This window comes from Balaenoptera borealis, assembly GCF_965194805.1.
Source record: "Balaenoptera borealis genome assembly, chromosome: 6".
Lineage (NCBI taxonomy): Eukaryota > Metazoa > Chordata > Mammalia > Artiodactyla > Balaenopteridae > Balaenoptera > Balaenoptera borealis.
In genome coordinates, this window is record NC_138863.1 from 3,475,654 (window position 1) to 3,495,445 (window position 19,792).

The 19,792-nt window shown below is 44.6% G+C and overlaps 1 protein-coding gene across 5 annotated transcripts in view; it reads left to right on the forward strand.

Moving 5' to 3' along the window:
• COL6A3 (collagen type VI alpha 3 chain) overlaps positions 1 to 19,792 on the forward strand; it is a 93,410-nt gene that overhangs the window by 31,578 nt on the left and 42,040 nt on the right. For all 5 annotated transcript variants that reach the window (XM_082396670.1, XM_082396669.1, XM_082396672.1 and 2 more), the window contains 6 exons: positions 1,059 to 1,631; positions 3,099 to 3,707; positions 13,472 to 14,077; positions 15,444 to 16,058; positions 17,293 to 17,892; positions 18,535 to 18,872. In XM_082396670.1, coding sequence (XP_082252796.1) covers positions 1,059 to 1,631; positions 3,099 to 3,707; positions 13,472 to 14,077; positions 15,444 to 16,058; positions 17,293 to 17,892; positions 18,535 to 18,872 — 3,341 coding nt within the window. The remainder of the gene's footprint in view (positions 1 to 1,058; positions 1,632 to 3,098; positions 3,708 to 13,471; positions 14,078 to 15,443; positions 16,059 to 17,292; positions 17,893 to 18,534; positions 18,873 to 19,792) is intronic.

Below are 19,792 nucleotides of genomic sequence, written 5' to 3' on the forward strand. Positions count from 1 at the left end.
AGCTTATGTTCTGTCCAGGTTATCCCACTCTTGATTCAGAAGCTTTACTTATTTATTTATTTTGCCCCAATGCCTCTGAAGATTCTGGTGAGCAAATCCAGATGGAAATGGGAGAAAAACAGAGAAAGACAGAGAGAGATGGATTCTCTTTCATACATGAGTATGCATTGGGAGCATTTAAAAATGGAAAGGATTTTCCTGATATGATATTTTTATGTTCCAAATCTGCTGTATCTAGAAAGTTATTTGTCATAAACCCAATGAAGGCTGTATCTTTATGTGATGGCAAAATGGCTTCCAAAGGAAGTCTGGATGGTGATGATGACTGCAGATTACCAGGGTGATGAGATACAGACTCTTAGCTCTACCACTTGCTGACATCACACAGATGGGTAGCAAGATAGATCCCGCTGAAACATAATCAAAATAGTTCTAAGAACCGTTTGTGCCGAAAATAATGTTCACATGACATGCTGTAGCCCCCTATGTCCGTGTTTTCTGTTGTCTGATCACAGCAGATTGGAAATCACTGACAGAGATCCTGACCCACAGACCGATAATGGACACTATTTTGGGTTCTAACCCATAAGCTCAAATTTAATGAAAAGAGAATCTAATTAGAGCATGTCTATGTGTCAGGTGGATAACCCATATCAGCCTTTGTCACTAGAGACAGATCAATTTTTAAGCAGAAGAACAACAGGACCATATTTTCCATAGTTCTGTTTGTAACAATTTGAAAACACTGTCTGTTCTCCTAGAGTGGTTGCCACATGATATAAGAACAGCACCCTCTGGGCTTTTCTTTGGCCTGCTTTGTTGAGGAAGCATGATGTAAGTTTGGGCAGACCAATCTAGTTGTCCTAATCCTGTGCATAGATGAAAGGGGGCATTTGAAAGACACCTGGTGTGGGTTTTCTCTTCCCTTGCTGGTGCAGTGATCATCAGATGAATTTTGTGAACTCCCCTTACCAAAAGCTGGTGGTTCTGGGCTCAGGTCAGTTTGGTGCCTGTTGTGTTCTTGCCCCTCACTGTGTCCTAACTCACTTCCATTGTAGAGAGCAAGCGAGACATCCTGTTCCTCTTTGATGGCTCAGCCAATCTCGTGGGCCAGTTCCCTGCCGTCCGCGACTTCCTCTACAAGGTCATTGATGAGCTGGATGTGAAAACTGACAGGACCCGGATTGCGGTGGCTCAGTACAGCGACGATGTCAGGGTGGAGTCCCGTTTTGATGAGCACCAGAACAAGCCCGAGATCCTGAATCTTGTGAAGAGAATGAAGATCAAGACAGGCAAAGCCCTCAACCTGGGCTACGCCCTGGACTACGCGCAGAGGTACATCTTTGTGAAGTCCACTGGAAGCCGGGTCGAGGACGGAGTGCTTCAGTTCCTGGTGCTGCTGGTGGCGGGAAGGTCGTCCGATCGTGTGGACAGGCCAGCTCTCAACCTGAAACAAACTGGGGTGGTGCCCTTCATCCTCCAGGCCAAGAACGCAGACCCTGCTGAGTTGGAGCAGATAGTACCATCCCCCGCCTTTATCCTGGCTGCGGAGTCACTTCCCAAGATTGGAGACCTTCAACCACAGATCGTAAACCTCTTAAAATCGGTGCAAAATGGGGTGCCAACACCAGGTAAGGCATAGAACTTCTGGTTGCTTCTGCAGCCCAATTGTCCCATGCTTGAGTTGATGGTAGGCCGCTGGCTCCCTGTCTCAGGGTAGAAGCCCTCCTTGGGTTTCCAAGAAAGATAGGTGATTTCTGCAAGAACAATGGAATATGACTTTTCTTTCCCTGAGATGACTCTCTAACTGCTCTCTAGGGCAAAACAGGAGAATCAGGGTGATTATTTTTAAGGACACTAGAATGTTTTGTAGTAAGATACATTATAAAGATTTAGCTATATCAGTGGTTAAAAATAATCCTTTTTTTTTTTAAAAAAAACACAGTTTTTACTATATATATAATAAAAGCCATATAACACGGTTACGTTAGAGCTAAAACGGTCTTCATCTTCATATATTTCCCCGATTTCTTATTTTAAGTGGGTATCACTGGTCATAATTCATTCTCTGCATTCATGAAAACCATAAAGCATGAAGAGAGGCAGGCACGTTCCCGTTATAAACGCTGCATTAAAGTTTTTCAGTACTAATCTTTGTTACCATGACTTCATGCTTAACCACTTTGCATTTGGTGATAAAACTGCAGCAAAAAGAGTAATTAATTTCACATATAATCCCTTTGATTGAAAATAGAGAATATAGAGCTTCTCTACATTGACTATTGAGCACGTTCGCTGTTGGTTTTGGGTTGTAACCTGGACATCTGGGTTACATTTTCCCCCATTGATCCGCTGTGACTTGCAGTACATCATTCGAAACCTCTCATCTATAAAGTGCTAATGGTTGTGCAGACTCCGCCGACCATGTCTCTCTCCCTGCCCCCAACATTTCTTCTTGAGTACAATGTTGAAAGTTAACAATACTGTTCAAACATGGAAAAGTTCTAAAATAAAAGGGCTATCTGTATGTATTGGTGCATCAGTTTCCTAATCCTGCTTTAATAAATTGTGATAAATTTAGTGGCTTAAAGCAAAATGAATTTACTATCTTAAGTTTTAGAGGTCAGAAATCCAAAACCTGTTTTACTGGGCTAAAATCAAGGCGTCAACATGCTTGCTTTCCTTCTGGAGGTTCTGGCCGATTACCCACTTCCTTATCTTTTCCAGTGTCTAGGGGCTGCCTGCATCTTTGATCCATGGCCCCCTCCTCCATCTTCAAAGCCGGCAGATCTTCAAAGCAGATCTTCTTGTATCTCTGGCCTCTTGTTTCCATCCTTACCTCTTCTCCCTCTAACTCTAATCCTCTTATCTCCCTTTTATAAGGACACATGATTGATTACACTGGATCTACCTGGATAATCCAGGGCAATCTCCCCATCCCTCTAATCCTTAATTTAATCACACCTGCAGATTTTCTTCCATATAAATTCCAGGGATTAGGAGTTGGATATCTTAGGAGTTATTCGGTCCACCACAAATTGGTATGAAATTATCCCTATTGTGTCCCATGTGAGTCACAGAGGCTGTCTTCCTTCTAGTTTCAGGTGAAAAGGATGTGGTGTTTCTGATTGACGGCTCCGAGGGTGTCAGGAGCGGCTTCCCGCTGTTGAAAGAGTTTGTCCAGAGAGTGGTGGAGAGCCTGGACGTGGGTGCGGACCGGGTGCGCGTAGCTGTGGTGCAGTACAGCGACCGGACCAGGCCCGAGTTCTACCTGAATTCCTACATGGACCAGCAGAGCATCGTCGGTGCCATCCGCGGGATGACCCTGCTGGGCGGGCCAACCCCCAACACCGGGGCCGCCCTGGACTTTGTCCTGAGGAACATCCTGATTGGTTCCGCCGGGAGCCGCATAGCGGAAGGCGTCCCCCAGCTCCTGATCGTCCTCACGGCCGACAGGTCTGGGGATGATGTGAGCGGCCCCTCGGTGGTCCTGAAGAGGGGAGGGGCCGTGCCCATCGGCATCGGCATCGGGAACGCTGACATCACCGAGATGCAGACCATCTCCCTCATCCCAGACTTCGCAGTGGCCATTCCCACCTTCCGGCAGCTGGGGACCGTCCAACAGGTCATCTCCGACAGAGTGACCCAGCTCAGCCGCGAGGAGCTGGGCAGGTTGAGGGCATCTCTGGTCCCTGTAACGAGCCCGGGTAAGGAGCAGATTCTTTGGCTCTTCATTCCTTGAAATATCTGGGGCTACTTGTTTGGACTGTGAGTTACAAAGTATTCTCAGTTTTGTTTCCTCAGCTGTAGGGAGTGAAAACCAGAGTTACGCGGAGAATCAGGAACCACGTGGGCTCGGTGTCAGAAATGGCTTGGGGAGATGCTAAGGTTCATGTTTTTGGCCAAATTCAAGTCTCAAAGATGGGCGTAGGCTTGGCTTTCAGCTCAGACCCCTAATTCTGCATAAAGGCTCTGTATAGCTAACCGAAGAGACAGGCCATCTAATTGATAGTTCCAGTTCAATGCCGGGTCCTGGCTTCCCCTGGTCGGTTGGTCCAGCTGGCAGCCTCCTGTGATCGAGGAGGGAGTTTGACCACAGGTGGTCTATCAAGCTGGAGCACAGTCTCTGAAATATTGTTATTTCCAGAGCCAACGTGTGAAGATTGCTTTTGAATTTGCTTGGTGCAGAGAAGTAAGTGTCTTAACTGGCAGGAAGGCCACCTGGCTGTTATGACCTCGGCTTATTCTATTTCCTCCTTCCTGTTCCCCTTTCCTAGGCCTGATACAATGAACTGGAAAGTGGAGGGAACCTCACTTGCTCAGAAGGAAGGGGGCTCAGATAGACCCACCCTTCCAAAAATGCCCACAGAGGGCCTGCCCTCCCTGGACACTCGGGTGGGGAGGGCGCAGTGGTGAACAGGCACATGCATCCTCGCTCCTGTGTGGTTCACATTCTACAGAACCATCCGCATCAAGGCTTGGGGAGGGGAAAATAGGAAGGGCTGGTGGGGAAGGGGGAGGGAAGAGTAAAAGCAAGTGAGAGAAAAGTCGATGCAGGACACAGTGCTGTCTGGGCGGGTGAGGGAGGGAGGGTGAGTGGCACGGTGCTGCAGAGAGGGATTGCTTCCCCTCACTCATGTCCACGCAGAGTGCAGCACGCCCTGCAAGCCTTCCCTGGAATGTTCTAGAGGGCTTGCCATCAAATAAATTTGGGAAGGCAGTGGGATAAATGAAGTGAGGGTCTTTTTGGTTTTGGTTTTGCCCTAATTGATATGTTTTGTGTATCCCCAGTACAATAAGCGAACACAACATTTCCAAAACTTGTTTGGCTACAGGAGTCCTTTTTCTTTTCTTTTCTTTTTTTTAGTTTTTACTTTATACTGGAGTCTAGTTGATTTACAATGTTGTGTTTGTTTCAGGTGTGCAGCAAAGTGATTCAGTTATACATGTACATATATCTATTATTTTTAAAATTCTTTTCCCATTTAGGTTATTACAGAATATTGAGTAGAGTTCCCTGTGCTATACAGTAGGTCCTTGTTGGTTATCTATTTTAAATATAGTAGTGTGTCTATGTCAATCCCAAACTCCCAATTTATCCCCCCTACATCTTTTTTTTTTTAACATCTTTATTGAAGTATAATTGCTTTACAATGGTGTGTTAGTTTCTGCTTTAAAACAAAGTGAATCAGTTATACATATACATATGTTCCCATATCTCTTCCCTTTTGCATCTCCCTCCCTCCCACCCTCCCTATCCCACCCCTCTAGGTGGTCACAAAGCACCGAGCTGATCTCCCTGTGCTATGCGGCTGCTTCCCACTAGCTATCTATTTTACATTTGGTAGTGTATATATGTCCATGACACTCTCTCACCCTGTCACATCTCACCCCTCCCCTTTCCCATATCCTCAAGTCCATTCTTTAGTAGGTCTGTGTCTTTATTCCCATCTTGCCACTAGGTTCTTCATGACCTTTTTTTTTTCCCCTTAGATTCCATATATATGTGTTAGCATACTGTATTTGTTTTTCTCTTTCTGACTTACTTCACTCTGTATGACAGACTCTAACTCCATCCACCTCATTACAAATACCTCCATTTCATTTCTTTTTATGGCTGAGTAATATTCCATTGTATATATGTGCCACATCTTCTTTATCCATTCATCCGATGATGGATACTTTGGTTGCTTCCATGTCCTGGTTATTGTAAATAGAGCTGCAATGAACATTTTGGTACATGACTCTTTTTGAATTATGGTTTTCTCAGGGTATATGCCCAGTAGTGGGATTGCTGGGTCGTATGGTAGTTCTATTTTTAGTTTTTTAAGGAACCCCCATACTGTTCTCCATAGTGGCTGTATCAATTTACATTCCCACCAACAGTGCAAGAGTGTTCCCTTTTCTCCACACCCTTTCCAGCATTTATTGTTTCTAGATTTTTTGATGATGGCCATTCTGACCGGAGTGAGATGATACCTCATTGTAGTTTTGATTTGCATTTCTCTAATGATTAAGGATGTTGAGCATTCTTTCATGTGTCTGTTGGCCATCTGTATATCTTCTTTGGAGAAATGTCTATTTAGGTCTTCTCCCCATTTTTGGATTGGGTTGTTTGTTTTTTTGTTATTGAGCTGCATGAGCTGCTTGTAAATCTTGGAGATTAATCCTTTGTCAGTTGCTTCATTTGCAAATATTTTCTCCCATTCTGAGGGTTGTCTTTTGGTCTTGTTTATGGTTTCCTTTGCTGTGCAAAAGCGTTTAAGTTTCATTAGGTCCCATTTGTTTATCTGTGTTTTTATTTCCATTTCTCTAGGGGCTGGGTCAAAAAGGATCTTGCTGTGATTTATGTCATAGAGTGTTCTGCCTATGTTTTCCTCTAAGAGTTTGATAGTGTCTGGCTTTACACTTAGGTCTTTAATCCATTTTGAGTTTATTTTTGTGTATGGTGTCAGGGAGTGTTCTAATTTCATACTTTTACATGTAGCTGTCCAATTTTCCCAGCACCACTTATTGAAGAGACTGTCTTTTCTCCACTGTATATGCTTGCCTCCTTTATCAAAGATAAGGTGACCATATGTGCGTGGGTTTATCTCTGGGCTTTCTATCCTGTTCCATTGATCTATATTTCTGTTTTTATGCCAGTACCAAACTGTCTTGATTACTGTAGCTTTGTAATATAGTCTGAAGTCAGGGAGCCTGATTCCTCCAGCTCCATTTTTCGTTCTCAAGATTGCTTTGCCTATTCGGGGTCTTTTGTGTCTCCATACAAATTGTGAAATTTTTTGTTCTAGTTCTGTGAAAAATGCCTGTGGTAGTTTGATAGGGATTGCATTGAATCTGTAGATTGCTTTGGGTAGTAGAGTCATTTTCACAATGTTGATTCTTCCAATCCAAGAACATGGTATATCTCTCCACCTATTTGTATCATCTTTAATTTCTTTCATCAGTGTCCTATAATTTTCTGCATACAGGTCTTTTGTCTCCTTAGGTAGGTTTATTCCTAGATATTTTATTCTTTTTGTTGCAATTGTAAATGGGAGTGTTTTCTTAATTTCATTTTCAGATTTTTCATCATTAGTATATAGGAATGCAAGAGATTTCTGTGCATTAATTTTGTATCCTGCTACTTTACCAAATTCATTGATTAGCTCTAGTAGTTTTCTGGTGGCAGTTTTAGGATTCTCTATGTATAGTATCATGTCATCTGCAAACAGTAACAGCTTTACTTCTTCTTTTCCGATTTGGATTCCTTTTATTTCTTTTTCTTCTCTGATTGCTGTGGCTAACACTTCCAAAACTATGTTGAATAATAGTGGTGAGAGTGGGTAACCTTGTCTTGTTCCTGACCTTAGTGGAAATAGTTTCAGTTTTTCACCATTGAGGACAATGTTGGCTGTGAGTTTGTCATATATGGCCTTTATTATGTTGAGGAAAGTTCCCTCTATGCCTACTTTCTGCAGGGCTTTTATCATAAATGGGTGTTGAATTTTTTTTTTTTTTTTTTGGGGTGTTGAATTTTGTTGAAAGCTTTCTCTGCATCTATTGAGATGATCATATGGTTTTTCTCCTTCAATTTGTTAATATGATGTATCACGTTGATTGATTTGTGTATATTGAAGAATCCTTGCATTCCTGGAATAAACCCCACTTGATCATGGTGTATAATCCTTTTAATGTGCTGTTGGATTCTGTTTGCTAGTATTTTGTTGAGGATTTTTGCATCTATGTTCATCAGTGATATTGGCCTGTAGTTTTCTTTCTTTGTGACATCTTTGTCTGGTTTTGGTATCAGGGCGATGGTGGCCTTGTAGAATGAGTTGGGGAGTGTTCCTCCCTCTGCAATATTTTGGAAGAGTTTGAGAAGGATAGGTGTTAGCTCTTCTCTAAATGTTTGATAGAATTCGCCAGTGAAGCCATCTGGTCCTGGGCTTTTGTTTGTTGGAAGATTTTTAATCACAGTTTCAATTTCAGTGCTTGTGATTGGTCTGTTCATATTTTCTATTTCTTCCTGGTTCAGTCTCGGTAGGTTGTGCATTTCTAAGAATCTGTCCATTTCTTCCAAGTTGTCCATTTTATTGGCATAGAGTTGCTTGTAGTAATCTCTCATGATCGTTTGTATTTCTGCAGTGTCAGTGGTTACTTCTCCTTTTTCATTTCTAATTCTATTGATTTGAGTCTTCTCCCTTTTTCTCTTGATGAGTCTGGCTAATGGTTTATCAATTTTGTTTATCTTCTCGAAGAACCAGCTTTTAGTTTCATTGATTTTTGCTATTGTTTACTTCATTTCTTTTTCATTTATTTCTGATCTGATCTTTATGATTTCTTTCCTTCTGCTGGCTTTGGGGTTTTTTTGCTCTTCTTTCTCTAATTGCTTTAGGTGCAAGGTTAGGTTGTTTATTCGAGATGATTCCTGTTTCTTGATGTAGGATTGTATTGCTATAAACTTCCCTCTTAGAACTGCTTTTGCTGCATCCCATAGGTTTTGGGTCGTCGTGTCTCCATTGTCATTTGTTTCTAGGTATTTTTTGATTTTCCCTTTGATTTCTTCAGTGATCACTTCGTTATTAAGTAGTGTATTGTGTAGCCTCCATGTGTTGGTATTTTTTACAGATCTTTTCCTGTAATTGATATCTAGTCTCATAGCGTTGTGGTCGGAAAAGATACTTGATACGATTTCAATTTTCTTAAATTTACCAAGGCTTGATTTGTGACCCAAGATATGATCTATCCTGGAGAATGTTCCATGCGCACTTGAGAAAAATGTGTATTCTGTTGTTTTTGGGTGGAATGTCCTATAAATATCAATTAAGTCCATCTTGTTTAATGTATCATTTAAAGCTTGTGTTTCCTTATTTATTTTCATTTTGGATGATCTGTCCATTGGTGAAAGTGGGGTGTTAAAGTCCCCTACTGTGATTGTGTTACTGTCAATTTCCCCTTTTATGGCTCTTAGCCATTTGCCTTATGTATTGAGGTGCTCCTATGTTGGGTGCATAAATATTTACAATTGTTATATCTTCTTCTTGGATTGATCCCTTGATCATTATGTAGTGTCCTTCTCTGCCTCTTGTAACAGTCTTTATTTTAAAGTCTATTTTGTCTGATATGAGAATTGCTACTCCAGCCTTCTTTTGATTTCCATTTGCATGGAATATCTTTTTCCATCCCCTCACTTTCAGTCTGTATGTGTCTCTAGGTCTGAAGTGGGTCTCTTGTAGACAGCATATATATGGGTCTTGTTTTTGTATCCATTCAGCCAGTCTGTGTCTTTTGGTGGGAGCATTTAATCCATTTACATTTAAGGTAAGTATTGATATGTATGTTCCTATTCCCATTTTCTTAAATGTTTTGGGTTTGTTATTGTAGGTGTTTTCCTTCTCTTGTGTTTCTTGCCTAGAGAAGTTCCTTTAGCATTTGTTGTAAAGCTGGTTTGGTGGTGTTGAACTCTCTCAGCTTTTGCTAGTCTGTAAAGGTTTTAATTTCTCCATCAAATCTGAATGAGATCCTTGCTGGGTAGAGTAACCTTGGTTGTAGGTTTTTCTCCTTCATGACTTTAAGTATATCCTGCCACTCCCTTCTGGCTTGCAGAGTTTCTGCTGAAAGATCAGCTGTTAACCTTATGGGGATTCCCTTGTGTGTTATTTGTTGTTTTTCCCTTGCTGCTTTTAATATGTTTTCTTTATATTTAATTTTTGATAGTTTGATTAATATGTGTCTTGGCGTGTTTCTCCTTGGATTTATCCTGATTGGGACTCTCTGTGCTTCCAGGACTTGATTAACTATTTCCTTTCCCATATTAGGGAAGTTTTCAACTATAATCTCTTCAAATATTTTCTCAGTCCCTTTCTTTTTCTCTTCTTCCTCTGGGACCCCTATAATTCAAATGTTGGTGCGTTTAATGTTGTCCCAGAGGTCTCTGAGACTGTCCTCAATTCTTTTCATTCTTTTTTCTTTATTCTGCTCTGCAGTAGTTTTTTCCAGGTCACTTATCCGTTCTTCTGCCTCAGTTATTCTGCTATTGATCCCGTCTAGAGTATTTTTAATTTCATTTATTGTGTTTTTCATTGTTGCTTGGTTCCTCTTTAGTTCTTCTACATCCTTGTTAAATGTTTCTTGAATTTTGTCTATTCTATTTCCAAGATTTTGGGTCATCTTTACTATCATTATTCTGAATTCTTTTTCAGGTAGACTGCCTATTTCCTCTTCATTTGTTAGGTCTGGTGTGTTTTGACCCTGCTCCTTCACCTGCTGTGTGTTTTTTTGTCTTCTCATTTTGCTTATCTTACTGTGTTTGGGGTCTCCTTTTCACAGGCTGCAGGTTCGTAGTTCCCGTTGTTTTTGGTATCTGTCCCCAGTGGCTAAGGTTGGTTCAGTGGGTTGTGTAGGCTTCCTGGTGGAGGGGACTAGTGCCTGTGTTCTGGTGGATGAGGTTGGGTCTTGTCTTTCTGGTGGGCACGTCCACGTCTGGTGGTGTGTTTTGGGGTGTCTGTGGCCTTATTATGATTTTAGGCAGCCTCTCTGCTAATGGATGGGGCTGTGTTCCTGTCTTGCTAGTTGTTTGGCATAGGGTGTCCAGCACTGTAGCTTGCTGGCCGTTGAGTGAAGCTGGGTCTTGATGTTGAGATGGAGACCTCTGAGAGATTTTCGCCGTTTGGTATTATGTGGAGCTGGGAGGTCTCTTGTGGACCAGTGTCCTGAAGTTGGCTCTCCCACCTCAGAGGCACAGCCCTGATGCCTGGCTGGAGCACCAAGAGCCTTTCATCCACACAGCTCAGAATATAAGGGAGAAAAAAATAGAAAGAAAGAAAGAAAGAGGATAAAATAAAATAAAATAATGCTATTATAATAAAAAATAAGAAAAAAAATTATTAAGAGTAAATGTATTCAGAAAAATTTTTTTTTAATTTTTAAAAATAGATTTATTAATTTTTTATAATAAAAAATAAGAAAAACAATTATTAAGAAAAAAATTTATTAAGAAAAAAATTTTAATTTTTTAAAATAAAAAATATGAAAAAACTTATTAAAAATTTTTTTAATTTCTAAAAATAGAAAATAAGGAAAAAATTATTAAGAAAACATTTATTAGGGAAAAAAAATTTTTTTAAGTAAAAAAAAAAAACAAAAAAAAACCCGACTGCCCTAACCCTAGGACTAATGGTGAAAGCAAAGCTATACAGACAAAATCTCACCAAGAAGCATACACATATACACTCACAAAAAAAGAAAAAGGGGAAAAATTAATATATCCTGGTCCCAAAGTCCACCTCTTGAATTTGGGATGATTCGTTGTCTATTCAGGTTTTCAACAGATGCAGGCACATCAAGTTGTTTGTGGAGCTTTAATCCGCTGCCCCTGAGGCTGCTGGGAGAGATTTCCCTTTCTCTTCTTTGTTCGCACAGCTCCCGGGGTTCAGCTTTGGATTTGGACCCGCCTCTGCGTGTAGGTCGTCTGAGGGCGTCTGTTCTTCGCTCAGACAGGACGGGGTTAAAGGAGCAGCTGCTTCGGGGGCTCTGGCTCACTCAGGCCGGGGGGAGGGAGCGGTACGGAGGAGGCGGGGCGAGCCTGCGGCGTCAGAGGCGTCGTGACGTTGTAGCAGCCCGAGGCGCGCCGTGCGTTCTCCCGGGGAAGTTGTCCCCAGATCACGGGACCCTGGCAGTGGCGGGCTGCACCGGCTCCCGGGAGGCGCGGTGTGGAGAGTGACCTGTGCTCGCACACAGGCTTCTTGGTGGCGGCAGCAGCAGCCTTAGCGTCTCCTGCCCGTCTCTGGGGTCCGTGCTGATGGCCGCGGCTCGCGCCCATCTCTGGAGCTCGTTTAGGCGGTGCTCTGAATCCCCTCTCCTCGTGCACCCCGAAACAGTGGTCTCTTGCCTCTTCGGCGGCTGCAGACCTTTTCCCGGACTCCCTCCCGGCTAGCCGTGGCGCACTAGCCCATTCAGGCTGTGTTCACGCCGCCAGCCCCAGTCCTCTCCCTGCGATCCGACCGCAGCCCGAGCCTCAGCGCCCAGCCCCGCCCGCCCCGGTGGGGGAGCAGACAAGCCTCTCGGGCTGGTGAGTGCTGGTCGGCGCCGCTCCTCCGTGCGGGAATCTCTCCGCTTTGCCCTCCGCACCCCTGTGGCTGCGCTCTCCTCCGTGGCTCCGAAGCTTCCCCCTCTGCCACCCACAGTCTCCGCCCGCGAAGGGGCTCCTAGTGTGTGGACACCTTTCCTCCTTCACGGCTCCCTCCCACTGGTGCGGGTCCCATCCCTATTCTTTTGTCTCTGTTATTTCTTTTTTCTTTTGCCCTACCCAAGTACGTGGGGAGTTTCTTGCCTTTTGGGAGGTCTGACATCTTCTGCCAGCGTTCAGTGGGTGTTCTGTAGGAGCAGTTCCACGTGTAGATGTATTTCTACTGTATCTGTGGGAAGGAAGGTGATCTCCGCGTCTTACTCTTCCGCCATCTTGCCCCTCTCATCCCCTCCATCTTTTTTACGGTGCATTGGTACTCCCAAGAAGGCACTTTGGAAATGCTGTCATCGTGTGTGTGCAGCTTACTTATACACAAGCCTATGTTTCTACAACAGTACGACTCCTGGTCCATCGGCTCTCCCACTCTTCAAGATGACTGTTTTCTACCTTCTCCTTCTCCTGCTTCTTCTACACTTCTCCTCCCTCAGCTTACTCTGAGCTGGTGATCTTGATTCCCATTTCACTGAGAAAATATAAGTAAATCGAAAAAGAACTTCCAGAAGCCATACTCAGTCTGTCCCAGCATCAGTGTCCATGTCTCGGCTTCCCTCCCGTTACTTGGATGAAGTGTCCCTGCTTCCCTGGGCAGCCTCACCGCTTCCCTACTCAAGGGTGTCACCTGCTACTCTCCTTCTCTCTCCTGCATCATCAGTTCTCTGACGTACTGGGTGATTCCTTTCATGATACAAACGCAATGCTTTTTCTTTTCTCATAAAAACTCTCCCTGGATGCCCTGCTCCCCCCTGCAGGAGTGCTCCAGGCTCCTTTATAACGTGTTGCTGTCTACAATTCTTCTCTGAACACACCCTAACCTGTTGTTTGCTCTCCCTGCTCCACAGAAAGTGCTCTGGTCAAGGTCCCTCCATCTGGCAAATCCCAGTAGTCAGTTGTCGGGCACTGTCCCACTTGACCTATGAGTGTCATCTGTCACAGGTTCGATCCCCTCCTTCCCGAAACCCCATCCCCACTCGGTCTAGACCTGGCTCCTGTGTGTCTAGGTTCTTCCTCCTGCTGACTTACTTTTCCTTACCCTTTGCTGGTTCCTCCTCTTCTCTCTGACTTGTAATCACTGAAATGCCCAGGACTCTCTCCTGGGACTGGTATTCTAACTCAAATAGTCTGAATTAGGATACCTTACCGGTCAGGTGGCAATTCTGAGACAAATTGGGAGGCTGTTCATTAACACTAAGAATTTGGTGTCCATGAAGCTGAAGCCCTATGATAACGTTTGATTCACAGGTGTCGGCGGCAAGAGGGATGTGGTCTTTCTCATCGATGGGTCCCAAAGCGCCAGCCCCGAGTTTCAGTACATCCGTACCCTCATTGAGAGGCTGGTTGACTACCTGGATGTGGGCTTCGACATGACCCGGGTGGCGGTCATCCAGTTCAGCGAGGACCCCAAGGTGGAGTTCCTGCTGAACGCCCACTCCAGCAAGGACGAGGTGCAGAACGCGGTGAGGCGGCTGCGGCCCAAAGGCGGGAGGCAGATCAACATTGGGGGCGCCCTGGAGTACGTGTCAAGGAATATCTTCAAGAGGCCTCTGGGGAGCCGGATTGAAGAGGGTGTCCCTCAGTTCTTGGTCCTCATTTCTTCCGGGAAGTCTGATGATGAGGTAGATGAATCGGCAGCAGAGCTCAAGCAGTTTGGCGTGGCGCCACTTATAATCGCAAGGAGCGCAGACCAGGAGCAGTTGGTGAAGATCTCCCTGAGCCCTGAATACGTGTTCTCAGTGAGTACCTTCCGGGAGCTGCCCAGCCTGGAGCAGAAACTGCTGACACCCATCACAACCCTAACCTCCGAGCAGGTTCAGCAGCTCCTGGCCAGCACGCGCTACCCTCCTCCAGGTAAGACTGGGCGTTTCTTGTTCTTTGTTGTGTCTTCTCAAAAAAATATAAAAAATGACAGGCTCTAAGGCCATGGTGCTCACAGGTAAATTTAAATAACGGGACACCTGAGATTGAACAAGTTGGGTCTATTGCTTGTGGCAGGGAGGAAGGACACACACGCTGGTGAACCACAGGGCATCTCAGCCAGAGGGTGTTAGGAAGGGCTTATGATAGGATTTGAACTCATCATAGATGATTTTGTGGAAGGCTTGAGGAAATGGGACTTTGCCCCGGATCGAATGCTGTCGAGAAGGAGTAATTTTATGATTGGATATCTTACCAAATCTCACGGCTAAAGCTGAAATTGATACAGAAGCAGTGGTCACGTCTATGATCCAGGATGAGGAGTGTCTGGTGATTTTTGTTTTCTTCTTGTCAGTGTTCAGATATGATCAGGGCGTGGCTGTCTCTGATACTGATGTTCTGTGAAATCTTTTATGTGCCACTGGAGAATCCAAGTCCTGGCTGTGTGTGCCTGGCCAGCTTTTCTCTTTCTCAAGATAAATGGTTCAATTCCATGACCTGCTCAGCTTTTGCTGTGCTATGTTTCCACTATAAGTAGCCAGTGATTTATGAGGCAAATGTTGAATTTGTTGAGAGGCAAGATATGAGCTATTTAATAAATGGCATCCAAGAAGTACCTAGAATTCTAATTAATAGGAAGCCATTGTTCATCTTTCCTAGGACTTTTGATTAATTTTATAGTTAAAAATGGATTCATGCAAAGAAAATAGGGGCATAATAGTGAAAATAAAAACTTTGTATAAATGCTAGAGATACGTGAGAAAAAGAAATACTATGAATCAAACACCAGGAACGATGGTGTGGTCTGCTGGAGCGAGTTGGGATTCTCCGGGCTGTCACTAGCTAAGTGGTGGCCTTGGATGAAGTGAGGGCCTTTGTCCTCAGCTATCTCTCTTTTCTTGCACAACAAAGATGTTGATCCTGGTGATCTCAATCCCTTCTGGTAGTAACAGTTCATGATTCATAGATTATGGTAACCCAGGATTCGTTTCTAAGTGCTGTTTATATTTTTGAAATGAGTTGTAACCCAGACCCCAAAGCCAAAATTAAAATCGAATAAACTCAGAAAGAGAAAGTTTTGGAGAACTTAAAATATTTCAAGAAGCAGAAATTGTTTTGATGCAAAAGGCCCAATTTGTAATGATTGATTAAAAAAAAGCCCAAGAGATAAACACATGCACATTGGCTTATAATTTTCATGTTAATTGATGTTATGGTGCAACATAGAGCAAAATTCAGAAACGAAACCAGATGAGTGCCAGTCTTGTACTGAGTTTTCTTTTTTCCTTTTCATCCACAGCCGTGGAGAGTGATGCTGCAGACATCGTCTTCCTAATCGACAGCTCTGAGAGCGTGAAGCCGGACGGCATTGCACACATCCGGGACTTTGTTAGCAGGATCGTGCGGAGACTTAACATTGGCCCTAATAAAGTGAGAATTGGGGTCGTGCAGTTCAGCAATGATGTCTTCCCAGAGTTTTACCTGAAGACCTATAAATCCCAGGCCAGTGTGCTGGATGCCATACGTCGCCTGAGGTTCAAAGGGGGGTCTCCGCTGAACACTGGCAAAGCTCTGGAATTCGTGGCAAGGAATTTCTTTGTCAAGTCTGCCGGGAGCCGGATAGAAGACGGGGTGCCCCAACACCTGGTTCTGTTTCTGGGTGGCAAATCCCAGGACGATGTTACCAGGTATTCCCAGGTGATAAGCTCCTCGGGGATTGTGAGTTTAGGGATAGGAGACCGAAACATTGACAGAATGGAGCTGCAGACCATCACCAATGACTCCAGACTAGTCTTCACGGTTCGGGAGTTCAGAGAGCTCCCCAACATAGAAGAAAGGGTCATGAACTCCTTTGGACCCTCCAAGGTCACCCCTGCACCTCCGGGAGTGGACACGCCCTCTCCCTCACGGCCAGGTATGAGCTGTGGGACCCATGACTACAGAGCGGGACACCAATTATTTTTTTTAATTGAAAAAGAGCAATTAGCATTCATTTTAATAGTTTTCTTCTCTCAGGGTTGTGGCTGCCATACGATTAGAAACTAAATACAGGAAAAATAATTCAGTTGAAATTGTAGGAGGAATAGAAGGAAACGCATCTCAGAAAGCATATGGTCATTGATTCTTCCATGCGTTTCCATGAGGCTAATCATAGCCCCATTGAAAGGTTCTATAAAAGTGCATTGAGGGTTAGCCACAGACTCATTGGCTCTCAGAATAAAATGGCATCTTTGAAGTTGTTCAATCCACACCTCTCCGAACATGACTGGAAGTCAGCCTCTCTCCTAGGTGGGGTCATGGTCCAGTCAACCCTCTTTCTTTGGACTGGTATCACCGGGAATTTAGAGCTGTCCGCCTGTAGCTTTGACCTCATGCTCCTGGGTCTGACCTTTGGGGCTGCCAAGAGCAAACTGAGTCCCTCCACCAGCCCACGTCTTTCTTCGCTCCTACCCCAGGTGATAGCCCCTCAGACATCTGGAGCAAATGATTAGGGTTGGTTTTCCATGGGGCATCTGCACTCCACTTAGCTCTTTCACGTCTTCCTTCTGTGCTGGTGGTGGAACATCTCACACTGCTCCGGATTCCCCTTCTCTCTGCTCCAGTCTTGATCCCTTGATTGGAATTAGGGAATTTTCTCCAATGTCATTGAGTTTCACAGGCTCCAACAAAGCTCTCGGCATGCTGGCTGGTGATCCTCCAAAGGTGCACGGGAGTCTGCTTCCCATTTTCCAATCTGTTTCTCCCAGCCCTCCCTTTCCCCGCCTCTAGCACACCTCCCCCAACTCCTTCCAGACACTATCATTTATTTTTGACCAGGAGGAAAGTGTGTAGTGGCATTTCCTAAAACCCCTGATATCACGGACTGTTGAATCCATGGCATAATCTCATTTTGCACGGGACAACTGGGACCCAGTTCTGCTGAGTTTTCACATCTCCTTTCCTTTTGTTTAGGTGATTTATCATTTATCACCTAAATATGTTTTGAGGACTGTGAATTCAGGAACTCTAGAGGCATGGAATAGAGCCCAAGGTGTCCACTGTGAATGAATTACAGGAATGCCTTATTTTAATCATTTTACATTTTGTGTTTTTGTTCTGGATATAAAAACCAAATTTCTCCTTTTTTTTTTCATTGTAATCATCTTTAGAGAAAAAGAAAGCAGACATCGTGTTCCTGTTGGATGGTTCCATCAATTTCCGGAGGGACAGTTTCCAGGAAGTGCTCCGTTTCGTGTCTGAAATTGTGGACACGGTTTATGAAGGGGGAGATTCCATCCAAGTGGGGCTGGTCCAGTACAACTCTGACCCCACTGACGAATTCTTCCTGAAGGACTTTTCCACCAAGGAGCAGATTATCGATGCCATCAACAAGGTGGTCTACAAAGGGGGGAGGCACGCAAACACCAAGGTGGGCCTGGAGCACCTGCGGCTGAATCACTTCGTGCCAGAGGCAGGCAGCCGCCTGGATCAGAGAGTCCCGCAGATCGCCTTTGTGATCACCGGAGGAAGGTCGGTGGAGGATGCCCAGGACGCGAGCCTGGCACTCACCCAGAGAGGCGTCAAAGTGTTCGCGGTGGGCGTGAGGAACATCGACTCAGAGGAGGTTGGGAAGGTCGCGTCCAACAGTGCCACGGCGTTCCGAGTGGGGAACGTCCAGGAGCTGTCGGAATTGAGCGAGCAGGTTTTGGAAACTCTGCATGACGCGATGCATGAAACCTTATGTCCTGGTGTGCCTGATGTTTCCAAAGGTAATGCCCTTTAGGTGCATATTTTCAACCATGTCCTGTCGATGTTGGTGAGTTACCTGGTTACCCAGATCCCCAGCGCTGGCCTCTGGGCTCCTATAGCATCTGGTGTGTCAGGCATTGACTGACATCCACGTGGGTTGGGTCCTGGTTGTCACCTACCACTGTGATCGGATGTGGTTCCAGGATAGGAGTGGATGTCTCTCTTTTCTTGCTCTTACCACATTTACTCCCCACCCCCTACTCTTTAATCCCCTAAATAATTCAGACTGATTGATGCCTGTTTCTGTTTGTAGGTTTATTAGATCAATTATTTGAGATCAGAGTGTTTGCGTTCTCAAGTGTGTTTAGTCTAAAGCACAAACTCGGGATGCATTTAGATAGACACTGACTGTATACCATGCCGAAGTTGATGAATATCAGCAAAGCAAACATACTGAATGGCCAACAATTTTGGCTCCTAAGAGTCAGCATGAGTTTTCCCAGTGAGAGAGGCAGATGTAATTGCTTCTCAGCGCTCATACACAGAAGGTCCCATTTTGCACTTGAGTGTGGTGTCCTGGTCCACGTCCCGAGCTGTGCCTGTAGGTTGAACACATCTCGGCAGCTCGACTTTGAGCTCATGGCCTGCTTTTCCCTTTACAGTCTGTAACCTGGATGTGATTCTGGGCTTTGATGGTTCAAGAGATCAGAATGTATTTGTGGCTCAGAGGGGCTTTGAGTCCAAGATGGACACCATCCTGAATAGAATCAGCCAGATGCAAAGAATCAGCTGCAGCGGCAGCCAGCTGCCCACGGTGCGGGTGTCCGTGGTGGCCAACACGCCCTCAGGCCCCGTGGAGGCCTTTGACTTCGCTGAGTACCAGCCAGAGCTGTTTGAGAAGTTCCAGAACATGCGCACCGAGCACCCCTACGTCCTCACTGCGGACACGCTGAAGCTCTACCAGAACAAGTTCCGGCAGGCCTCGCCAGACAGTGTGAAGGTGAGGACGGCTGCCTCGTTTCCGCTTCCTGTGCCATCTCTGGGTTTTACTGGGCAGGGGCAAACCTTGATGCCTGGAAGCCCCCTCCCCAAACTGTTCTCCTATAGATGCTCTTCATGTTTGATGGGGTTGGTGGTGCCTATATGTAAGAGTCCTTTATTATCAACTGGGCTGAAATGGGATATCTTCTTCTAGTTTTACTAAAGCTCTAAAAAAAATCTTGGAAATCAGTAATTAAGCTTGAATGCATTGAATTTGTGGGTAATTCATGTTTAATCATAGTCCTGCCCATTAAATGCATTATGTTCTCTATTTGTATTTACTTTTCTCTCTCTCTTTCTCTGTATTGGTTCATACACACACACACACACACACACACACACAATCAGTTTGCTAGGGCTGCCATAACAAAGTTCCACAGGTTGGGTGGCTTAAACAACAGGAATTTATTCTCTCACAGTCCTGGAGGCTGGAAGTCTGAGATCAGAGCGGTGTCAGGGTTGTTTTTTTGGAGGTCTCTCAACTTGGCTTGGAAATGGTGTCTTCTTCTGTCTGCATGTGGTTTTCCTTCTGTGTGTGTCTGTGTCCTAATCGCCTCATCTTAGAAGGACACCAGTCGTATTGGATGAGGACCCACTCTAATGACCTCAGTTAACTTAATTGCCTCTTTAAAAGTCCTTTTGCCAAACATGGTCACACTCTGAGGCACTGAGGGTTAGGACTTCAAAATATGAATTTTGGAGCCTATAGCACGGGCACACAAACACACACGCACGCATGCACACGCATACACATATGCATGATTTCTAGAAACTACATCCCCTAAATAAGAGAATGAGATAAACTTTTTATTTCCATTGTTGATTGTGCTTTTTAATAAATCAAGTCCTACCCTATACCCATTTATTTTATACCTCATT